Raw genomic sequence first — 22,733 nt, 5'->3', positions numbered from 1 at the left:
TACAGGTTGGGTCATTGACCAGGTCTGGTGTGTACAGGTTGGGTCAGTGACCAGACCTGTTGCATAGAGGATGGGCCACTCACCAGACCTGGTGCATAGAGGTTGGGTCAGGGAGCAGACCTGGTGCATAGAGGTTGGGTCAGTGAACAGACCTAGTGTGTAGGGGAGAGCTACACAAAAACTCTGTACACTTACACAACCCCTACACACCAGCAGATAGGACCACCAATCCATCCACTACACACCATGTCTGGTCCCCAACCCATCCTCTACACACCACAATATGCAAGTCTGTAAGAGATACTGAATGGTTCTGTTCTGTTTCCATATTTATACAGCCCGGGTCGGTGTCCTGGTGTAAAGCTCTCCTAACTCCTACAGTCAGCCCCAATGGTGGCCATTTACTTCCCAGTAATGTGTATATCTTATATTCAGTACTAGCTGTATATATAAGTATGTTTTAGCAGCTAAAGACAGTTGACTATCTGGAATATAAATTGCAATATGTGCATGTTTTACTGTACTGTGTCTCAGTTAGGAAGATTTCCCCATCTTTCCCTGTGCAGGTGACACACAGTCACGTACAATACAAATTCTGATAGATCTTTATGGAAATGTTAGTGTAGGCATTGCACTTGAACACTCACCTTTTCTATCTCCAGGTCGGACACCAGCATAACAATCAGCGACACCTTTTGTTCATAAATCATTAGCCAGAAGTCGGAGGCAGTCCCCGGAAGTGGGGCCTGTGTGGCGATAATGGTGGGACAGTAAGAAGATAGCTCTTCAATCTTACTAGCATTGATGTAGTCGTCTTTCCCCGACTGCAGGACTATACGGTTCTTGTCGTAGGGCATGATGTCCTGATGTCTGTTCTTCATAGTATAGCAGCGAGCGATGGCGATGGAGAGGTTCCTGGCCTCCTTTTCCTGAGCGTCCTGGAACTCCTTCCACATGGAGTCAAGCTGAGTCGCAGCACCAGGCACCGGTTTGTCAAGAGTGCTCACGGCTACCCGGAAGAGATCGAGTTCAGACAGCAGCCTCATGACATGCTCCGGTTTCTCGTACGGGTCATTCTCTATCAGCTGAATGCCTTTGGGTTTCTGTCCATCTTTAGCGTCGGCTTTGGTTGGTTGCAATAAGGGCTGCCCCACTGAAGTCTTGGAACCTCCATGTTGGCTTTCGGGGCTAGAGGACAGAAGGTCATCGGTTGTGGAATTCTGCTTCTGAAATACGGGTTCTGTAGAGCCTTGGCTTAAATGTGTGGTTCCAGGAGTCAGTGAAGGGGGAGGTCTCTGAGGCATAGTCGTGCTGGTAGATACGGCTGAAGGAATGACTGTCGGTGATTGGACAACCAGGGATGGCTGTGGAGAGGGTGCTGGAGACGGGATGGCCGCAGCCCCTGAAACAATGGCAGCGCCTTGAATTTGGCTGAGAGCTGGGCTGCTGGTAGGCTGTATGTGATGAGGCATGGCTGCACCCTGAGGTGCTCCAATTGGCATTTGAGGTCCCGATGGTACTGAATTTACAATTCCGCTAGAGGAGGGAACAGTGTGTCTTACAGGAGCAGCAAAGGGCATAGATGGTGTAATCTGGGAGGCTGATCCAGGAGGTAGAGGCTGAGCGGCTGGAATGGTATGTGGGAGCATATGAGGTGTTGGCTGGCTCAAAGGTGGAGGCACAGGCTGTAGCGGCTGGGATGAAGCTCTTGGAAGAGCGCCAGGGAACGGTGTATGAAGGGGAGGCTGAGGAGGATTATCTTGCTGTGCAACAGGAAAACGCTGCCCCATGAAATGTGGCGGAACTTGCATGCTAGGGTGCATGGGCTGCACTGCAGAATGTGGAGGCTGCAAAGCAGAACTGGGTGGCGGTGCGCCTGAATGGCCAGGATGCATGGTAGAAGGTCGCGGCTGCATGGAGGAACCTGGTGGCTGCATAGCGGTATGCGGAGGCTGCATTGGAAACTGCTGAAATTGTTGCTGAGGAGGCATTCCTGGAGGCTGTCCTTGCTGCTGAAATGCAGTAGGCTGCTGTGGATGTGCGGGGCCCCTCATCTGAGGTGCAAATTGAGGCTGGGCAGGAGCCCCATACTGTGGTTGTAGGGGCTGTGTGTCCATTCTAGGCTGTGCCTGACCGTGAATAGGATACATCTGAGATAAATGAGGTGGGGGAGGCTGAACATAGTTCTGAACTCCACTTTGTGGGTATGGAAAGGGAGGGGTCTGGCCAACTATGGGAGGAGCAGGGGCTCCCATATAACCGTGTTGAGGGTGACTCAAGGGCTGCGCTTGTGGAGCTCCCCCAGCTGGGACTGATCCTGGTAACCGGGGGGTTGCATAGCTCGATATGGGCCCCTGAATACTGTCTACTGTTGTCGTCGCAGGCCGGAATGCTTGCGTTACTGGAGGCTGCATATTGTTCGGTGGCATCTGGTTGGAGAACCGATGGCTGGAGTCATGGGGCTGAACAACTACACTCTGAGTAAAGGCAGGTGGTAGATTCCCTGCAGGTGGACCATGTGGACCACCCCCAAATGCTGCTGCAGCACTCGGCCTAAACTGAACTCCAGGGACAGGAGTTTGCATATGCTGTGGGGAAGTTCTTTGTGGTGGTCCTAGTGCATTCCTGTACCCTGGTGCCACAGGGGAAGATGCTGGGTTTGGTTGACCAGGCCCACCTGATGGATACACATTTGGAATCCTTGAAGGAGAAGAGGTCGGTATCTGTCCGTGTGTGATGACCTGATCTGGAGAAGGACGCATGAACTGTGAAGGAACAGCAGTTCCTGAAGTCACAGGGGGAATATTGCCATAACTGATAGGTGGGAAACTATGGCCGGCTCCTGTGGGGTATGGCGTGGGATGGACATTGAAAGAAGCCTGGCTGAAAGGCACTGCATGCGGGTCTGGCATGGGGGCAGTAGCTGTTCTAACGCCCCGAAAAGGGTCTGCCATAGGCGGCCTCATTCCACCATATGCAGCTGCCGGCCCACCAGGAAAGGCGCCAAGAGTATCAGCTGTCATCCGGTCCAGGTGGGCGATTAGGGCATCGGGTGGTAAACTCCTAAGCTCTTCTGGGAGATCAGAAAGGAAGAGGGATGAAAACTTCTGTATGTCGGCCAGGTCACCCGCAGGAATGTTCTCAAGGTCCATGTCAGAAACCTTCTTCTCAAGTGCTGGCTTAGGGGCCGTTGGACGTGGAGGAGGCTTCTTTTTCATCTCCCTAAGAAGACAAAAGCAATACTACAATAGAGGACATGGCAGAGAAATCCTCATCCCAAAAAACACTTCAATCACTGACTAAAAAGGACAGAGCCTACCCAATATATGGCTGTAATGGTCATCTATGTTCTGTAGCTGGCTGTCCTGACAGTGAAATCAATGCCTACAAAAATGATGTCCATGTGTTCCCCGTTTCATGCTGCCCACCCTTTCTCTAAGGCTACAGCCTTGCGCAAACTTCGCAGCCTGAAAGGAAAGCATACTTACCCAACATTATGGTCCTGCATCCTAGGAAACAGTTAACCCACCCATAGTCCACACTTCATCTGTCCACTTTCCATGTGGGTGTACCTAAATCATGCCTACTTTACAGGTGGGTATACCTAAATCATGCCTACTTTATAGGTTGGTCCCATCCAGACCCTGCCTCAAAATATGTGGGGATTGATGCTGTGAACCCAAAGACATGGCCCGGGGCACAGGCATTCGATACGGGACTGTGCTGACAAATCTAGAACAGTTCCCATCCATGGGAAAGCTGTACAGAAGCACTGTGATAAGCCTACTAGCTACAGTGGATTAAATACAGTTGTTCTCAAAAGTTTGCATCCCCTGGCAGAAATTGTAAAATTTTAGTATTATTGGAAATCTGACTGATCGTGCCAAAAAAAAAAAAAAAATGGGATTTTTGACTTAACATAAAATCCATTTCTCTGATGTTCAATGACGGACACAGCTCCTGATTCTTCCTAACCACTGGGTTATACTGCCCCCTAAAGGAGTAGGACACCCTCTCTCTTCCTGCATAGGATGTCAGTTTTGTATCAAAGCAGTGTCAGAGAAGTAATACCAACCCAACTCAAAATAGAGGGGCGGGTACTGCGTCCGTCAATAAACTTAAGAGAAAAGGATTTTACGGTAAGTCAAAAATCCAGTTCTCTCTATCGTTCATTGACGGACGCAGTCTCTGATGCATATCAGTAGGGACATCCCAAAGCAGTGCCATAAAATGAGGGGTGGGAACAGCAGAAAAAAAAAAACAAGTCCCAAAGGCTGAACATAGCCAACCAGGCAACATAGGACTCATCAGAAGAGCAAGATGAAGCCCATCTGAAACAAACAGTAAACACCTTCAAGGAAGGCTAAAAAGCCCTGTAAACGGCAGCCTGAAAAACTTTGCAGCCAAAAGAGGCATCTGCAGATGCCAGCACATCCACCTTATAAAATTTGGTAAAGGTGTGAACAGACGACCGACCCGGTAGCCGCCCTGCAACCTGAAGCACAGATGCCTGTATGGTGAAAAGCCCAGGAAGCACTAAGCGCCTGAGTAGAATGCGCCAAAACAGGGAAAAGTAGAACCTGACCATTAATTGAATAAGCCTGTAATACCGTCTGCCTGATCCATCTGGAAATAGTCGCAGCAGACGCAGGCAGCCCTTTTCTTGGGCCATCCGTGAGTACAGAGAGCGAATCTGACTTATGAAAAGACTCAGCAGTCGCCAAGTACACCTGGTTTACCCAAACTACATCCAGAGTATGCCGTGCACATTCTCTAGGATGTTTGGGCTTAGGACACAAAGATGGTAAGAAACCACCTTCAGAAGGAAGTACGGATCCGGACGAAGTACCACTTTGTCTCTATGAACCAACCTATAGGGAGAACGACAGGACAATGTCGCCAGTGCCGTCACCCTGCACGCATAGCCACCAAGAAGGCCACCTTCTGAGATAAGGTAGGCAGGGGAATCCCCCGAATACTTTTAAAAGGAGGTTTTTGAAGAACCGACCGCACCAAATTAAGGTCCCAAGGTGGTGACAGAGGTCGCACCAGAGGTACCAAGTGTCGCACCCCCTGGATGAAGTTACGCACCAGGGAACAGGCGGCCAACGGCCTTTGGAAGAAAACTGCCAAAGCCGAAACCTGACCCTTGATAGTACTCAATTTTACATTGATAGTTCATGTGGAGTGATCCCTTGAGTGCCACATCCCAGACTGATAATCAAAAAACCATGTGGTTCCCCTTTGGGTGGGACTTTTTAGGCACTATTATATCAAAAATTACACATTGGTATAAATAAAAAAGAAAACTTTATTGAGAGTAATTATACAAAATGGTAAAAACATAAGGCAAGCGAATTCATACGTCACATTAACAGTTGAACATCCACCATATAGCCCCCGGGTAAGCACCCGACGCGTTTCGGAGCAAAGATACACTCCTTCTTCAGGGGTGCCCTAGGAGGGTGGTATGGTTCACTGTAATGATTGAGGAAAGAATGCCTGCCTGTTAGGCTTAAAAACAGGACATCAAAAATGCCGATGTAGACCAATGGGGTGCCGTCTAGAAGTTGTAGGTGTTGCTTTTCACAAATAAGCAGTGACTTAAAAGATTGAATTGGTCGAGATTGCTTGCTCACCAGACTCATACAAGAGGCTGGGTGGGAATAGCTGAAACCCCAAATGTGGCAATCCTTCAAAGTCCAATTTCACCAGTCAAGAGTTCCAATGGCATAGTAGATGTTATTCCATGTTCGGCAAAGGAGCTTACCCGGGGGCTATATGGTGGATGTTCAACTGTTAATGTGACGTATGAATTCGCTTGCCTCATGTTTTTACCATTTTGTATAATTACTCTCAATAAAGTTTTCTTTTTTATTTATACCAATGTGTAATTTTTGATATAATAGTGCCTAAAAAGTCCCACCCAAAGGGGAACCACATGGTTTCTTGATAGTACTCAAGGCCAACTTTTGATCAACTCCCGATGAAGGAAAGCCAAGATCCGGGCCACCAAGTAAGAGCGAGGGGGACCCCAAAGAGAGACACACCACACAACAGACGACTTTCACGTACAATGATAAGTCTTCCTAGAAGTCGCTTTTCTCGCTTTAAGCAGAGTAGGAATCACTGAAGCAGACAATCACCTGTCCTTCAGCACCTGGCTTTCAACAGCCAAGCCGTCAAAGCCAGCGACCATAAAGCAGGAAAGAAGATTAGCCCTTGAGACAGTAGATCCTCCCTGAGAGGAAGTCTCCAAGGTCCGTCTGCGACTAGCCTGACCAGGTCGGCATACCAAGCTTGGCGAGGCCAGTCCGGAGCCACAAGAATGACCGGAATCCCTTCTGCCTTGATCCTGCGATGAAATCTTGGCAGCAACTTGACAGGAGGAAAGGCAGACAGCAGCTGATACTGACCCCATGGTGCCACCAGTGCATCTGCAAGAGGGTCCCAGGAGTGGGCCACAAACCTCTGCACTATCCTGTTGATGCAACGCCAACAGATACACGTCTGGAGTGCCCAAACGAAGGCACAACTGCTGGAAGACCTCCGGATGTAGGGACCATTCCCCTGCATCCAAGGCCTGTCGACTGAGGTAATCTGCCTGCCAATTTCCACACCTGGAAAGTGAACAGCAGGGAGAGCTGGAACAAGGCTCTCTGCCCAACGAAGAATGCCTGTCACTTCCAAGACCGCAAAGATACTCTTGGTGCCCCCTTGGTGAATGGCATAAGCCACGGCCGTGGCATAGTCCGATTGAATGCGCACTGGACAATCTGCAGGTGCCCGGTCCATTGAACTAGGCAAAGCCAGATCGCTGTCAGCTCCAGGACATTGATCGGTAACCTGCATCCCTCCAGGGACCATACTCCCTGAGCAGAGAACCTGCCGAGGACTCCTCCCACCCCGGACAGGCTTGCATCCGTGGTGACAATTGTCCAGTATAAGAGGAGGAAGGATTTCCTGCTTGGGCATCGGGGACCGAAGCCATCAGATCAGGGACTCCCTGGTCACCTGGCTCAGCTGGATCCGAATGTCCAGAGAGTTTGGATTCTTATTCCATTTGAGAAGGATTTCCTTCTGGAGGATCCTCGTGAGTGATTGAGCGAAAGGGACCGCCTCGAAAGACGAACCATCAGTCCCAGAACTTGCATGCAGGTTCGAGGAGACGGCCATGTGCTGGACAGCAACAGCTGAACAGCAGTCTAAAGTTTCAAGAGTTTTTCCAGAGGGAGAAACACCCTGGCTGAGGACGAGTCCAAAGTCAGGCCCAGATAGTTCAGTCTTATGGGAAGGGCCAGGGACAAATTCTGAAGGTTCAGAATCCACCCTAACTCCTCCAGAGTTCTTATGGGGATTTCCAAATTCGTTGTCAGCACCGTAGGGGCCTCCGCACAGAGAAGCAGATCGTCCAGATAACCCAGGACCGATATCCCCATGCTGTCCCAACAGCGCCAGGACTGGAGCCAACACCTTTGTGAAGACCTGAGAAGTAGAGGCGAGACCAAAGGGTAACGCCACAAACTGATACTGATCCTCTCCCACGGCAAAACAGAGAACCCCTTGTTTTGCTGCACATAACTGGATTTGAAGTTAGGCAGCTTTGATGTCCATGGAGGCCAGGAATCCCCCCTGATGTAGGGAAGCCGCCAACCGATACATCTTGAATTTTTGATTTGCACGGAACCATCCAGGGCCATTAGGTCCAGCCTTGTTGAACCAGATCCTGTACTGCCCCATAGAGGGCCAGCAAGCGATCCGGGGACAGCCCTTCATTGGAAGGGAAAACCTTACCGGAAAAACAGATCGAAACTCGATCTTGTAACCGGAACTTATGACCTCCTAAACCCAGCTGTTTGGGATCCGAGAACCGGCAAGAGGTCCCCCCACCCCAGGAACAGGTGAGGATGCACCTTCAGGCCAAGTAGGCCTTGTCCGCAGGTCTGGAAAAAACTGACTTTTGTTTGCCAGACCAGGGTCGCTTAGAGCCACCCGAGGAAATCTTGAAGGACTTCACCTTATCGACTGTCCCCGAGGGACGAAGAAACTGTTTGTGAGCCGAAAAGGAGGGACCCCGTCTGCGACCTTGTTAGCCTGTGGAAGAAAAGTACACTTCCGCCCAGTGAGATCCTTATATAATGTCATCCAGGGCAGCACCAAAAAGGCAATCCCCTTGAAAAGCGAGCTCTGTTAAGGCCTTCTTAGCAGTTTGATCCGCAGACCAACACTTCAGCCAAAGTATACCCCGGATAACCACTAACGAAACTGACAGGTGATCCAATAAAGGAGCCGTGTCTAGCGGGGCATCGCAAACAAATTGCAGTCCCTGCACCAGCTGATCCAACAGCTCCCCCAAGGAAGGAGGGACTTGCTTCCTCACCAAGTCACGGTGTTGGAACTCCGCCCATCAGTCAGAGTCTGCGGGGCAATCTTAAACACTGTTCTCAGCGCAGACCCCGCCAGGGAGTACAGATCATGGGCCACAGCCTCCACCATCCTATCCCCCAGGTCCTTAAAGGACGGGGATTCCTCCACTAGCCTTATTCGGTCTGGAGACCAGTGGGTCCACCTTAGGTGGTACAGTCCACTTCTTTACCAGAGACTCCTCAAAAGCCGCTTAGACACCCCAGGGGAACGTCTCGGACGGTCCCATACTTGCATGAGCATGCTAGCAAAATAAGCTGGGAAGGGAAAAATCTTTTCCGCTCCGGATGGCATGTGAGTGCCAAACACAACCTGCGGGCCAGGCGCAGCCGCGTCCTCCAAATTTCAGGGTGTCACGCACAGAAACAACCAGTGCATCCACCAGCGACTTATCTTGTGCGGCAGGGGAGGTAGAAATGTCATCCTCATTATCCGAGGAGGCAGGGTGCGAGGTAACAGACCCGGCAGGGAGACTCACGTCTGCGCCGACGGAGTCAGACTCAGAATCTGAGACCTCGGATGAGGCAGGGGTTGGTGGAGATCTTTCCTTCGCACCTCGCCCTCTCAAGTCCACCTCCACCCGGGACGCAAATGCTTTCAGAACCGCCGAAATTGCACTGGCGGACAGTTGAGATCCAGAAGGTCCTGCGGCCTCCATGAGGGGGTCAGGTGGGGACACATTTTCTGCAGGGTCCATACTGCACCAGAAGAACCCGCCAGCAAAATTTGAAAAAAAAAAAAAGACAGAAAATGACATTAAATAAGGGTCTCACAGGAGGAGGGGGGGGGGTGTACTTTTCTTCCACAGGCTAACAAGGTTGCAGACGGGGTCCCTCCTTTATGAAAAAAACAAAAAAAAGTACCCACTGCACTACAGCGCCCCCCAAAGGTCAGGCACGTGCTGAAGACCCCCAACAGAGAGAGACCCCCAGAACTTACTGTCCTAATATGCATCAGCCGGTCCCAGAATGTCTGCACGTATCAGCAGCAGCTCTCCAACAGGAAGTGAGCTTGAAACTGCCCAGGGTGAAGGGAGGGGCTCCACCCACCGAAAAACACCTCCAGGCACTCCCACCTAGATTCCCAGCAAAGAATCCACTGCAAAATGGCCGAAACCGGGTGTACCAAGATGGCCGTCGATCACTGTAGCACATGTGGCTACAAGAAAATGGCGGCCCGCGCGACCGAGACCTTCAGGGGGACCCCCCCAAACTCCACCACGCAATCGATCAGCAGGTAGACCCTAGAAGTACAGACTGAGGCCCCCCTACTGATATGCATCAGAAACTGCGTCCGTCAATCAACCTTCGAGAAATACTAGAACTATGCGATAATAAATGGCTTCATATCATCATCATCAACCACTTCTGGACCGGAAGGTTTTACCCCCCTTAATGACCAGGCCATTTTTTTGTGATTCAGATTCAGCACTGCATTACTTTAACCGACAATTGCGCGGTCGTGCAACGCTGTACCCAAATACAATTGATGTCCTTTTTTTCCCCCACAAATAGAGATTTCTTCTGGGGGTATTTGATCACCTCTGCGATTTTTATTTTTTGCGCTATAAACAAAAAAAGAGCGACAATTCTGAAAAAAAAAAAAATATATATATTTTTCACTTTCTGCTATTTATATCATTCCCAATAAAAAAAAATAAAAAATTAAAAATCGAATTTTTTCAGAATTTTAGGCCAATTTGTATTCTGCTACATATTTTTGGTAAAAAAATTCCAATAAGAGTATATTGATTGGATTGCGCAAAAGTCATTGCGTCTACAAAACTAGGGGAAAGATTTGTCATTTTTATTTTCTTTTATTTTTATTTTTTTACTAGTAATGGCAGTGATCTGTGATTTTTAGCGGGACTGCAACTTTGCGGCGGATTGGACATTTGACAATTTTGACACTTTTGGGGGGACCAGTGATATTACTACAGTAATCAGTGCTTAAAATATGTACTGTCACTGTACTAATGACAATGGTAGGGAAGGGGTTAAAACCAGGGGCGATTAAAGGGTTAAATGTGTCCGTAGGGGGCGCTTTCTGCATGAACACAGAGACCTGTGAAAAATATATATATTTTTTTTCAAATACCACCAAAAGAAATCTCTATTTGCGGGGGGAAAAAAAGACATCAATTTTATTTGGGTACAGCGTGCAATTGTCAGTTAAAGTAACGCAGTGCCGAATCGCAAAATATGGCCTGGTCAGGAAGGGGGTAAAATCTTCCGTCTTAAAGCGGTTAAAAATACGCTCATTTAGGATTTTTTTGTCAAAGACATGTAGCTAAATACATTTTGGCCTAAATATATGACAAAAATTTAATATATTGGATATTTTTTAACTGTCAAAGTAGAAAAGGTAAATTTTTTTGCAAAATTTTCGCTCTTTTTTTATTAATATTGCAAAAAATGAAAAGCGCAGAGGTGATCAAATACCACCAAAAGAAAGCTCTGTTTGTGGGAAAAAAAGGATGTCAATTTCGTTTGGGTACAGCATTGCATAACCGCGCAATTGTCAGTTAAAGTCGCAAAAAGTGGCCTGGACGTAAAGCAGGAAAATCCTCCGGTGGTAAAGTGGTTAAATAAGAGAGTTTTTTGGCATGATCAGTCATATTTTCAATATCAATGCCGAAAGTTCACCATTTCTGCCAGGGATACAAACTTTTGAGTACAATTGTAAAACTCCTATAAAAAGTTACATTTGCTGGATTCTGTGACTTCAGGAGAAATGAAGCGTTTCCTGGAAAAGTAGTAAAAACTTTACTACTTCTAAACTAAAGTAAACTTTTGTAAAGTTTTACTACTTTACTAAAGTAGTAAAAACTTTACTTCTAAGTCAGTGACAACTCTGGAGAAAAATAAGTAACTGCCGCACCTGCGTTGGCTACAAACCATCGGCGGAGGGTGCGGCCGGCTTCTGATCTCCTAAGGCTACTACTAGTTCTGTGATGCTGCATGGTACCCTCGAACAATCATCGCTTCTGCTGGTTCTAAGCATAGGAACCATGTAGGATAAACCCATTGATTTCAGGTTCACAATACACAGAGAATTAACAAGTACCGTTCCAGGATGGCCTGCCGGCTGGATTGTGAGGCCTCGAAGGCGGTTCGAGTTTTTTCCAGAAGTTTGGCGACTTTGCCCTCTAAATCGGCATAAAAGTCCTTCCCTTCCTGAGACTTCTTCATCAGGTCCTCGTAGGCCTCAAAGGATGAGATGAGAGTCTGTACAGTGTGATTCCATCTAAAAAGGACAAGGAATAAAAAAAAAACCATGACCATGAAAGAAGTAAATTTCAACAACTTATAAGCAGTAACTGTTTGGGGGGCTGACAGCAGATACAGAAAGTAACACAATACACCAGCACTTTCCTAATACTACATGGTGGACTGATTTAAAATAAACGGCAGGGCTTGACAAATTTGCTTTGAATCTAGGAGCCAGCTTTTTGTTTTTTCGTCAGCGCCTGAGGCAAGGTAAGGTATTTGTGACCCCAAACCACGCCCTAACGTGAACTTACACGAGGGAGAGGAGGGGGGGGGGGAGGGAGAGGAGGGGGGGGGAGGGAGAGGAGGAGGAGGGGGAAGGGAGAGGGGGAGTTGAGAGAGGGGAGGAGAGAAAGGGGAGAGGGGGGAGGAGAGAAAGGGGAGAGGGGGGAGGAGAGAGAGGGGAGAGGGGGGAGAAGAGAGAGGGGAGAGGGGGGAGGAGAGAGAGGGGAGAGGGGGGAGGAGAGAGAGGGGAGAGGGAGGAGAGAGAGGGGAGAGGGAGGAGAGAAAGGGGAGAGGAGGGGGAGAGAGGGGAGGGGGGAGAGAGAGAGGGGGGGAGAGAGAGGGGAGGGGGGAGAGAGAGGGGGAGACAGAGGGGAGAGGGGGAGAGAGAGGGGAGAGGGGGATGAAGAGTTAGGGCAGAGGGGGGTGAGGGGTGAAAGGGAGGGGCTGAGGGGTGAAAGGGAGGGGCTGAGGGGTGAAAGGGAGGGGCTGAGGGGAGAAAGGAAGGAAGGGAGAGGGGAGAAAGGAAGGAAGGGAGAGGGGAGAAAGGAAGGAAGGGAGAGGGGAGAAAAGGAAGGAAGAGAGAGGGGAGAAAGGAAGGGAGAGGGGAGAAAGGAGAGAGAGAGGATCCTAATCCCCCCCCCCCCCGGCTCTGTTATCAGAAATAAGCAGAGATAGGGCTAAAATCACCTCTAGTAGAGATCAGGATGAAGTGCCCCCGTTCTGTAATAATTTGGCTCCTGTCCATGAAATTCCGTAGCCTCCGTGAATCGCATGCTGTCCAGGATAAGGACCCACCCAGCTGAAATTTCCAGCCAATGGCGGTCCGGTGCTCTGCCCTCCAAGCCTATAGTGGCAAGAGAGGGATTTAACTCTTGAGAGCCGCAGCTGTTGCGCCTAGGACTTGAGGCACTGAAGACTGAGCCCCTCTAATGATTCAGATCAACAGTGAATGGGCTGACAAAAGCAAAGGCGTCAGGATGTAATTTCTAGTCGCCATGGCAACCCGGCGCCTTAGATTTGTCGAGCCCTGATCTACGGTACCACATCTCTGTTGCTAGTCTATTACAAACCCATCATTAAAGATAATGGGATTTTAGAGGTCACAAATAAACCAAAAACATGATCACTATAAACACAACATATGATAAGAGAGGTTCCTAACAAAAAAAACACTATAAGTGGTGTAGGAACTTTGTCTCCAACTAAATATCCAGTTAAAGTTTAAAGCTGAATTCCAGAAATTCAGCTGCTTTGTAAAAACTGCAGGCATCTGATGAGTTAAGTCTAACATGGTACCTGCTGCCTCGCTTGAAGACGCTGCCCATTGTGGGTCTTAGTTCCTTCAAGTGCAGAGTCGCTGGAACTACTATGCCTACACCTCCCCTTCTGCCTATTCACAGAAGCCTTTGTATTATGTGAACTCATTCACAAAATACAAAGGCTTCTGTTAATGGGCAGCGGGGGGGACGGGAGGTCATAGCTGCTCTGGGTGCTTCACTCTTCTCTTACAGCCTCGAGACTCCCCAGTAACATAAGTAGAGATAAGTAATAGAGATAAGTCCCAAAGGTGCTATGCACCCAATTGGACTTAACTCCTAGTGTGTCTGCACTTTTTACAAAGCTGATGAATTCTTGGAATTCAGCTTTAAAGTGAACCTTCACTCTCCTTCAACCACATTCTCTTCTACCTTTCCTGATCCCCTGCTCCCACATAAATCACATATATATTTTTTTATAATCACTGCACTTCCTAGTTTCTCATCGTATGACATATTTGTTACCCTCAGGGTCCACGTCACAAATTTCATCTGCGAATGCACTACATCATATCGGGAAGGGATTAGTAGGGAAAGTATGGGGGCACAACTAGGAAGTTCATTGTTAGGGCTTCCATACAATTTAAAGGCAACCAGGCATACACTGAAAGCAATTGTAAATGCAGATTTTTTTTAACAAAACAGGTTTATATGTACCTGCTCTGTGTACAGAGCGGCCCTGAACCCCCCTCTTCTCAGGTCCCTCGCTGACACTTCTGGCTCCTCCTTTCTGGTGAGTGCCACCATAAGAAGCCACTTTCTAAGGGGGCACACGTGTGGGCTGGCTCTCAAGCTGCACTGTCTGTCTATAGACAAAGACATTGGGACTTGGCCCCGCCTTCCCACTCCCACGTCACTGGCTATGATTGACAGCAGAGGGGGCCAATGGCTTCTGCTGCCTCAGCAAAGTCTGTGAGACCAGGAGGTGAGGGGAGAAAGCAGACGGGCACATCACTGGATCGAATAAGGGCTCACTTAAACATGACAGGGGTGGGGGGGGGGGGGGATGCTACTACCTAAGCACTATATAACCTAATGCAAGGAATACATTAAGGTAAAAAATGTTTAGGCTTTCAAACCACTCTAAGTTGCCTCAGTGGAGGGAACTTGCACTGAGCACCTATAAAAGGCCTGGTGTGAGGACGGCACGGCAGGGCTCAAGACCGGAGGGCAGGGCTCAAGACCAGAGGGCAGGGCTCAAGACCAGAGGGCAGGGCTCAAGACCAGAGGGCAGGGCTCAAGACCAGAGGGCAGGGCTCAAGACCAGAGGGCAGGGCTCAAGACCAGAGGGCAGGGCTCAAGACCAGAGGGCAGGGCTCAAGACCAGAGGGCAGGGCTCAAGACCAGAGGGCAGGGCTCAAGACCAGAGGGCAGGGCTCAAGACCAGAGGGCAGGGCTCAAGACCAGAGGGCAGGGCTCAAGACCAGAGGGCAGGGCTCAAGACCAGAGGGCAGGGCTCAAGACCAGAGGGCAGGGCTCAAGACCAGAGGGCAGGGCTCAAGACCAGAGGGCAGGGCTCAAGACCAGAGGGCAGGGCTCAAGACCAGAGGGCAGGGCTCAAGACCAGAGGGCAGGGCTCAAGACCAGAGGGCAGGGCTCAAGACCAGAGGGCAGGGCTCAAGACCAGAGGGCAGGGCTCAAGACCAGAGGGCAGGGCTCAAGACCAGAGGGCAGGGCTCAAGACCAGAGGGCAGGGCTCAAGACCAGAGGGCAGGGCTCAAGACCAGAGGGCAGGGCTCAAGACCAGAGGGCAGGGCTCAAGACCAGAGGGCAGGGCTCAAGACCAGAGGGCAGGGCTCAAGACCGGAGGGCAGGGCTCAAGACCGGAGGGCAGGGCTCAAGACCGGAGGGCAGGGCTCAAGACCGGAGGGCAGGGCTCAAGACCGGAGGGCAGGGCTCAAGACCGGAGGGCAGGGCTCAAGACCGGAGGGCAGGGCTCAAGACCGGAGGGCAGGGCTCAAGACCGGAGGGCAGGGCTCAAGACCGGAGGGCAGGGCTCAAGACCGGAGGGCAGGGCTCCCATAGTCCAACAATAAGGCTGTATTGGCCAGTCTATAAAGAAAAGGTTAAAGACCTGTGCTCGCTATCCCGTTACCCAATTGGCTATCTGACCCCTCTACTGACCATCACAACACAATATATTAAACCGTAACAAGCAGGAAACATAGATGGTGAACTCACTTCTGTTCGGAGTCTGTAAGGATTTTCCGTATCGGCGCATACTTCACATTGGCTTCGGTCAGAGCTTTTAGGATGTTCTCTTGGGCCGACAAGTTCTGATCAATGTAGACTTTTAATTGGTCGTACTTCTTCAGCTGCTCTGCAAAGAGTTTCTACAAGAAGCAGATTCAGGAGCAATTTGTTAGGAAAAGACCAGGAAACACAAACTGTGGTCGTATGCAAGACTGGACCAAGTCTGGTGAGGTAGGCTCTTTGAGGTTGAGTTACAGTACATCATAGCATAAATTATAGCAGACTAAATTTTTATATATATATATATACACACATACACACACACACACAGGGAGTGCAGAATTATTAGGCAAATGAGTATTTTGACCACATCATCCTCTTTATGCATGTTGTCTTACTCCAAGCTGTATAGGCTTGAAAGCCTACTACCAATTAAGCATATTAGGTGATGTGCATCTCTGTAATGAGAAGGGGTGTGGTCTAATGACATCAACACCCTATTTCAGGTGTGCATAATTATTAGGCAACTTCCTTTCCTTGGGCAAAATGGGTGAAAAGAAGGACTTGACAGGCTCAGAAAAGTCAAAAATAGTGAGATATCTTGCAGAGGGATGCAGCACTCTTAAAATTGCAAAGCTTCTGAAGCGTGATCATCGAACAATCAAGCATTTCATTCAAAATAGTCAACAGGGTCGCAAGAAGCGTGTGGAAAAACCAAGGTGCAAAATAACAGAGAAAAGTCAAGCGTGCAGCTGCCAAGATGCCACTTGCCACCAGTTTGGCCATATTTCAGAGCTGCAACATCACTGGAGTGCCCAAAAGCACAAGGTGTGCAATACTCAGAGACATGGCCAAGGTAAGAAAGGCTGAAAGACGACCACCACTGAACAAGACACACAAGCTGAAACGTCAAGACTGGGCCAAGAAATATCTCAAAGGTTTTATGGACTGATGAAATGAGAGTGAGTCTTGATGGGCCAGATGGATGGGCCGTGGCTGGATTGGTAAAGGGCAGAGAGCTCCAGTCTGACTCAGACGCCAGCAAGGTGGAGGTGGAGTACTGGTTTGGGCTGGTATCAAAGATGAGCTTGTGGGGCCTTTTCGGTTGAGGATGGAGTCAAGCTCAACTCCCAGTCCTACTGCCAGTTTCTGGAAGACACCTTCTTCAAGCAGTGGTACAGGAAGAAGTCTGCATCCTTCAAGAAAAACATGATTTTCATGCAGGACAATGCTCCATCACACGCGTCCAAGTACTCCACAGCGTGGCTGGCAAGAAAGGGTATAAAAGAAGAAAAGCTAATGACATGGCCTCCTTGTTCACCTGATCTGAACCCCATTGAGAACCTGTGGTCCATCATCAAATGTGAGATTTACAAGGAGGGAAAACAGTACACCTCTCTGAACAGTGTCTGGGAGGCTGTGGTTGCTGCTGCACGCAATGTTGATGGTGAACAGATCAAAACACTGACAGAATCCATGGATGGCCGGCTTTTCAGTGTCCTTGCAAAGAAAGGTGGCTATATTGGTCACTGATTTGTTTTTGTTTTGTTTTTGAATGTCAGAAATGTATATTTGTGAATGTTGAGATGTTATATTGGTTTCACTGGTAAAAAAATAATTGAAATGGGTATACTGTATATTTGATTTTTGTTAAGTTGCCTAATAATTATGCACAGTAATAGTCACCTGCACACACAGATATCCCCCTAAAATAGCTAAAACTAAAAACAAACTAAAAACTACTTCCAAAAATAGTCAGCTTTGATATTAATGAGTTTTTTGGGTTCATTGAGAACATGGTTGTTGTTCAATAATAAAATTAATCCTCAAAAATACTATTTGCCTAATAATTCTGCACTCCCTGTATATATATATATATATATATATATATATATATATCTCAAAGATTTTTGTACTTGCCATAAAATATATTTCTTCGAGTCCATTGAGGGACACAGGTATTCAAAACAGTTGGGTTATACTGCTGTCTACTGAAAGGCTGGGACACTGACAAACAGAAAAGGTTTCAAGTCAGTCCCTGTATAACCCCTCCTATACCTAGCATGCTTCAGTTCTGTGAGCAAGTAGTATAACCGGGCCAAAAAAACCCCCAAAAAAACAAAGGGGCAGCACTGGTGTCCCTCAAACAGACTAGATTGCATGATAAGTACAAAAAAAATGGATTTTTGTAAGATCTTACCGTAAAATCCTTTTCTCTTAAGCTCATTGACAGACGTAGTCTTCTTGATTCTCAAGAGCTGGGTTATGTTGTCTCCGCAGGAGTAGGACTAGGCAGAAAGACAAAACGTTCTGGCTCCACCTTAGGGGCAGTCCCTGAGGGTATATCCTCCCTCTCTCTGCTACAGGGAATCAGTTCTGTTCTAAAGCAGTAACAGAGAATTTAACCCAACCCAACTCAATGATAGAGGGGCGGGTACTACGTCTGTCAATGAGCTTAAGAGAAAAGGATTTTACGGTAAGATCTTACAAAAATCCATTTTTCTCTATCGCTCATTGACAGACGTAGTCTTCTTGATTCTCAAGAGCTGGGACATCCAGAAGCAGTGCCACAAATGAGGGGTGGGATTGACAGAAATCAAAATCCAATCTAGAAGGCCCAACCGGAGCCAACCAGAAGTATCAAAGGACTCATCGAGTAAACAGATGAGACCTACCCCACAAATCCTCGAGGTAGACCAACAGTCTCCTCAAACAGTGGCCTGCAGGAACCTTGCGGCCAGAAGAGGCATCTGACGATGCCATCACATGAACCTTATACAATATTGTAAAGGTATGAACCGACGACTAAACAGTCGCCTTGAAAACCTGAACCACTGACGCCTGATGGCGGAAGGTCCAGGAAACTCTAAGCGCCCGAGTAGAATTCGCCTTAAAAGGGAACGGGGGATCCCGACCCTTAGATAAAATAAGCCTATACCACCGTCTGTCTGATCCATCTAAAGATGGTCGCAGCAGAACAGGCAACCCCTTCTTAGGGCCATCCGTGATCACAAACAGTGAATCCGTCTTACAAATTGAATCCGTGTATTCAAATATATCCTGATCGCCCGAACTACATCCAAGGAATGCAACGCAATTCTCGAGGATGATTGGGCTAAGGACATAGGAAGGACAATACACTGTCCTTATTCAATGAAACTTTGAAACCACCTTAGAAGGAAGGATGGATTCGGATGAAGGACAACCTTATCCCTATGAACCACCAGATCTGGGGAACAACAGGATAATGCAGCCAGTTCTGACACCCTGCGTGCAGAAGTGATAGCCACCAAGAAGACCACCTTCTGGGATAAAGTAAGCAAGGGAATCTCCCTGATATTTTCAAAGGGAGGTGTCTGAAGAACCGACAGCACCAAATTAAGATCCCAGGATGGTAACGGCGCGTGCACTGGCAGAGCCAGGTGTCGCACCCCCTGGATGAAAATTCCGCACCAAGGAATGAGTAGACAAAGGCTACTGAAAGAAGATCACAAATGCTGAAACCAGACCCTTGATAACACTCAAGGCCAGCTTCTGCTCAACTCCCTGTTGCAGAAAAGCCAATATTCGGACTACCGAATAAAGATGTAGATGGAACCCAAGGGATTCACACCACACAATATAAGACTTCCATGTACGATGATAATCTTTCTGGAAGTCGCTTTCCTTGTTTTAACTAGAGTAGGAATAACTGAAGCTGACAATCCCTTGTCCTTCAGCACCTGGGTCTCAATAACCAGGCCGTTTAAAACCAGCGATCGTAAAGCAGGATGGAAGATCGGTCCCTGAGACAGTAGATCCTCCCTGAGAGGAGGTCTCCACGGGACGTCCGCCACCAGTCTGACCAAGTCGGCGTATCAAGCTCGACGAGGCCAGTCCGGAGCTGCCAGGATTACTGGAATTCCTTCCTCCTTTATCCTGCGAAGAAGCCTTGGCAGTAACCCAAGAGGAGGGAAGGCATACATTAGCTGGTATTGCCCCCACGGGGTGACCAGTGCGTCTGCGGTCTCTGCTAGAGGATCGCGGGAGCGAGCCACGAATCTCTGTACTTTTCTGTTGAATCGTGATGCCAACAGATCCACATCCGGGGTGCCCCAACGTAGGCACAACTGGTGGAAAACTTCTGGATGGAGGGACCATTCCCCCTGATCCAGAGTCTGACGGCTGAGATAATCTGCCTGCCAATTTTCCACCCCCGGAATGAACACCGCAGAGATAGCTGGAACAAATCGTTCCGCCCAGCGAAGAATGCAAGCCACTTCTTTGGCCGCTCGGACACTCTTGGTGCCCCCCTGGTGATTGACATAAGCCACGGCCGTGGCGTTGTCCAACTGGATCCGAACCGGGCTGCCCTGGAGCTGCTCGGTCCAGTGAATCAGACAAAGTCTGATCGCTCTCAGTTCCAATACATTTATCGGCAACCTGGATTCTTCCGGGGACCAAAGTCCCTGGACAGATAACTGACCGAGAATTCCTCCCCATCCGGATAGACTGGCATCCGTGGTCACTATCGTCCAATATATTGGCAGAAATGACTTTCCCTGGCTGAGCATCGGAGACCGAAGCCACCAGACCAGAGACTCTCTGGTCTGTTTGCTCAATCGGATCTGATTGTCCAGGGATTCCGGATTCCGATTCCATCTGAGAAGAATCTCTTGCTGAAGAATTCGGGTATGGGACTGGGCAAATGGGACTGCTTCGAAGGAAGCCACCATCAACCCCAGAACCCTCATGCAAGTCCGAAGGGAAGACCAGCTGTTGGATAGTAACAACTGGACTGCTGATTGAATCTTTCGGAGTTTCCCTACCGGAAGAAAAACTCTTGTCCTGACTGTGTCTAGAATTAGACCCAGATATTCGAGCCTCTGGGTGGGAACCAGAAATGACTTTTGCTGGTTCACCAGCCACCCGAATTCCTGTAAAGAAATCATAGTAATTTCTATGTTTTGTAGCAAGGTCTGAGGAGACTCTGCATGAAGCAGAAGATCGTCTAGGTAACCAAGAATCGATATGCCTCTTTGGCGCAGTAGTGCCAACATTGGGGCCAACACCTTCGTGAAGACCCGAGGAGCCGTGGCGAGACCGAAAGGTAACGCCACAGACTGATAGTGGTTCTCTTCTACGGAAAAGCGTAGAAACCGCTGATGTCCTGCGAAAATGGGAATGTGAAGATATGCGTCCTAGATGTCTATGGACGCTAGGACATCCCCTGGATGCAGGAAGACTGCTACTGTGCGAATGGACTCCATTCTGAATCTTCTTATGTTTGAATAAAAACCCCTGAAACCGTTCTGTCCAAGGAACGTGGACTACCACTCCTTGTTGTAGTAAATCTGTGACTGCTCTCCGCAGATCTTCTAAACGATCCGGGGATAGTCGGATATTGGAAGGGAAGAATCGCGCCGGTGGGAGAGATCGAAACTCGATCTTGTACCCTGACCTTATGACTTTGCAAACCCATTTGTCCGGGATTCTGGAAAGCCATGGATCCGGGAACCGGCGAAGACGTCCCCCCACCCCAGTTATGGGTGGGGGCGCACCTTCAGGCTTTGGACGGTTTATCTTCAGGTCTGGAGGGGGCGGGCTTTTGCTTGCCCGACCAACGACCCCTGACGCCTCCTGCAGGAGCTTTGGAGGACTTAATTTTTTCACCCGCGGGACGAAAAAACCTCTTGTGAGCAGAAAAAGAAGGCCCTCGTCTTTGACGAGTTCCTTTACCTTTAAAATTTTGCGGTAAAAAGGTGCTCTTTCCACCCGTGAGATCCTTAATGATCGCATCTAAGTTGGCTCCAAATAGACGCTCTCCTAAAAGGGGGATATTAGCCAATGCTTTTTTGGAACCTTGGTCGGCTAACCAACCTTTTAGCCACAGTGTACGCCTGAGAACCACTGCTGAGACAGATGCTCGCGCCAATAATGAAGTGGCGTCTAACGCCGCATCACACACAAACTGTAACCCCTGTATCATTTGTTCCAACAAATCTGATACCGCCTGAGGGACCTCTTCTAAGTCCCGGCGTAACCACTTGGTCCATTCAGTTACAGCCTGCGAAACCAGACCAATAGCTATTATAGGTCTGAAAGCTGATCCAATCAAGGTAAACATGGTGCGAGACATAGCTTCTATCTTGCGATCCACTGGATCTTTAAAAGACGGAGCGTCTTCTAGAGGAATAACCGTGGCTTTATTCAATCTAGCAATTGGTGAATCCACCACAGGTGGTTCTGTCCATTTCTTAATGAGGGTTTCCTCAAACGGATAACGCCTGTTAATGCGTTTAGAAATAGTAGAAATGCGTTTTGGCAGACTCCATTCTTCTTTGATTGGATTGCCAAAACATTTGGGCAATGGAAAAACCTTCGCCACTTTGATGCGTTTTTTAGTCCCAAAAGGGATTTCAGTTTCAGCTATTTCTGACGGAATACCCTGTAATCTTAAGGTTTCTTGAACAGATACAATGAGTGCGTTTACCAACGCTTCCTCTTTGGCTATGGCTGATGCCGAAACATCCTCCTCACTGTCTGAAAAGACAGGACCCGAGACACCAATCCCAGATGAAGTACCTGCAACTGCAGAAATAGGCTCAGAGTCTGAATCCGAGGTTTCAGATAATAAGGGGTTAGGCGGGGGTCGCTTACTTGCACCCTGTCCCTGACAAGCCACTTCCACCCGGGACACAAGCTTCCATAATAGCGGACAATGATTCAATCGTCAGTGGGGTGCTGGAGGATCCCGCAGACCCCTCGAGGGGATCCGGAGGAGATACATGAGTGGCAGGGTCCATGTTAATTCAGGACACCTTTGCCAGAAAAAACAAAAAAACTTTTTTTTTTTTTTTTTTTTTTAAATAAAAAAATACCTCTTTTTTTTTTTTTTTCATGTGTCTCCCCCTAGCGCAATAGCGCCCCTCAGAGTACCTGCTTCTCGATCCCACAGAGAGAGAGAGAGGGACCCCCAAGGCTCACCAACCGATGCAGTGAAGTTTCCAACCAACTGCAGTCAGCGTCTGTCTTTTACAGACTGGAAGGAGCTGTTGCTTTTTCCCGGGTAGAAGGACGTGGCTCCGCCCCCTGTGTACGCCTTCCGGCGTTCCCAGCTCTCCACGAGGTAGCTGGGCTCATGAAACATGGCCGCCCCCATACAGGAGACATTAGACTCCAAAAACATGGCGGCCGGCGTGACCTGAGGACATGCATGCACCTGGTCTACGGCAAAATGGCGGCGGACCGCCGAAATCGTTTTTCCCAGCACATCCACCTGCATCTCTGCTGAGTGGCGATTGATTGATCTACAGGAGATACACTA

At 48.7% G+C, this 22,733-nt stretch overlaps 1 protein-coding gene across 1 annotated transcript in view; it reads right to left on the bottom strand.

The window, feature by feature from the left end:
• PTPN23 (protein tyrosine phosphatase non-receptor type 23) overlaps positions 1-22,733 on the bottom strand; it is a 125,116-nt gene that overhangs the window by 15,720 nt on the left and 86,663 nt on the right. The window contains exons 18-20 of the mRNA XM_082259230.1: positions 15,416-15,567; positions 11,491-11,670; positions 648-3,222 (exon numbers count right to left, since the gene is read on the bottom strand). Coding sequence (XP_082115356.1) covers positions 648-3,222; positions 11,491-11,670; positions 15,416-15,567 — 2,907 coding nt within the window. The remainder of the gene's footprint in view (positions 1-647; positions 3,223-11,490; positions 11,671-15,415; positions 15,568-22,733) is intronic.

Source organism: Pelophylax lessonae, assembly GCF_965119305.1.
Source record: "Pelophylax lessonae genome assembly, chromosome: 5".
NCBI classification, from domain to species: domain Eukaryota; kingdom Metazoa; phylum Chordata; class Amphibia; order Anura; family Ranidae; genus Pelophylax; species Pelophylax lessonae.
Note: the sequence above shows the minus strand (reverse complement) of the source record. Positions and strands in the feature narration are given on the sequence as shown.